Source organism: Austrofundulus limnaeus, unplaced genomic scaffold (assembly GCF_001266775.1).
Source record: "Austrofundulus limnaeus strain Quisiro unplaced genomic scaffold, Austrofundulus_limnaeus-1.0 Scaffold201, whole genome shotgun sequence".
NCBI lineage: Eukaryota > Metazoa > Chordata > Actinopteri > Cyprinodontiformes > Rivulidae > Austrofundulus > Austrofundulus limnaeus.
Window position 1 is genome coordinate 592,550 of NW_013952603.1, and position 1,562 is coordinate 594,111.

At 47.6% G+C, this 1,562-nt stretch overlaps 1 protein-coding gene across 1 annotated transcript in view; it reads right to left on the reverse strand.

Moving 5' to 3' along the window:
• pola1 (polymerase (DNA directed), alpha 1) overlaps nucleotides 1–1,562 on the reverse strand; it is a gene marked incomplete at its 5' end in the record, with an annotated part of 86,945 nt that overhangs the window by 71,132 nt on the left and 14,251 nt on the right. The window contains 4 exon segments of the mRNA XM_014018769.1: nucleotides 365–514; nucleotides 619–743; nucleotides 830–920; nucleotides 1,001–1,120. Of these exon segments, the coding sequence (XP_013874223.1) occupies nucleotides 365–514; nucleotides 619–743; nucleotides 830–920; nucleotides 1,001–1,120 (486 nt within the window).

Here is a 1,562-nt window from a genome sequence, read left to right on the forward strand (position 1 = left end):
AAGTCAATACAATGTCCTCAGTTTGGTGCAAATACAAGGATGTGTGTGTGTGTGTGTGTGAACTTGTGTGTGTGTGTGTGTGTGAACCTGTGGACTGGTATTCCCTACATTGTGGGGCAGTTTTTTTTTGGCATACACACCTACTTGTGGGAACCTGACTGGTACTTATGGGGACCTGAGTCTAGTCCCCATAAGGGGAAACACTGTTGGTGGGTCAGGGGGTAAGTTTAGGACCAAGGTTTGAATTGAGTTTAGGTTAGTTTTAGGGTTGGTGGTCAGGGTTAGGCTGTAGAAATTAATAGAAGTCAATGCCAGGTCCCCATAAAGATAGCTGTACCAGATTGTGTGTGTGAAACGTGTGTACCTGCATGTAGAGGTCCGGGTTGATGTCTTGTTGCTTCATGAGCTGTTTAACATGTTTACGTCGCTCCACCAGCTTCCTGATCTCTTTGGGCAGGATTCCCATTTCTAGGTTGGGATCCGGAATCTCCGGGATCTCCTCTGACTCCTCATCCTGTTACCGTGGAAAGGGCGGCGGCTTTTATTTTCTGTTGACCTGCGCATCGGGAAGCGCTTGTGTGTCAAGGTGTGCGTCACCAGAGAACGGGCGTGTTTTACCTCATTCCTCCTCTGCGAGTTGTGAGCCTCCCTCTGAACAGTGGTGAAACAGATGTTGAACTCCTGGATGATGGAGGGATACAAGCTGTTGAAGTCCAGCAGCAGCACAAACTTATCATAGAAACCTGATGAAAGAGAAGAGCCGGGGGGGTTAGAAAATAACGAGCGCCGCACGGGAAAACGAACTCTTCAAATTCGAGCTCGTACTCACCGACTTTAGGATCCAGGACCAGACCCCCGGCGTACGCCGCCTTCTTCTTCCTCTTTCCTTTTCCTGCATCTGCGTCATCTTCTCCCTCAGCCTGGAACAAAGGAAACGCCTTTATCAGTAATGAAATAAAATAAAAAAAGAAGTACGATCAGCCGCCATGCAGATCCTTACTGTCTCCAGATGGATCTTTTTGAAGGACGGCTTGTCGGGGACGATGTAGTTTTTGTCGTGGAAGGCGTGAAGCAAGAGGAACTCGTTCCTCTCTGAGCGGCCGCCCATCAGAGTACGAGACTGCAGAACGAGAAAAAATAACATTTTAGATAAACTGTCTTTTCTGACAGCAGACAAGAMACCCAAACAGGATTCCAGCCAACAACCAGCTGAAACTGAAGACCCTAAACCCAGACCCAAACCTGTCGTCATTCCAWATGTGGTGGGAGTTTCAGAGAAACTGAGMCGKTTATTCTCCAAACATGACRTCCCAGTGGCTTTCAAACCCCAAAACACGTTACGACAAAGATTAGTTCACCCCAAAGATCTAATTCCCCAGCAAAAACAGAGTAATATAGTGTATGCTGTTAGGTGTCAGGAGGACTGTGATCAGTCATACACTGGGGAAACAAAACAACCACTGTTCAAAAGAATGAGCCAGCACAGACGAGCTACATCATCAGGCCAGGACTCTGCAGTTTACACTCATCTTCAGGCCAGGACTCTGCAGTTTACACTCATC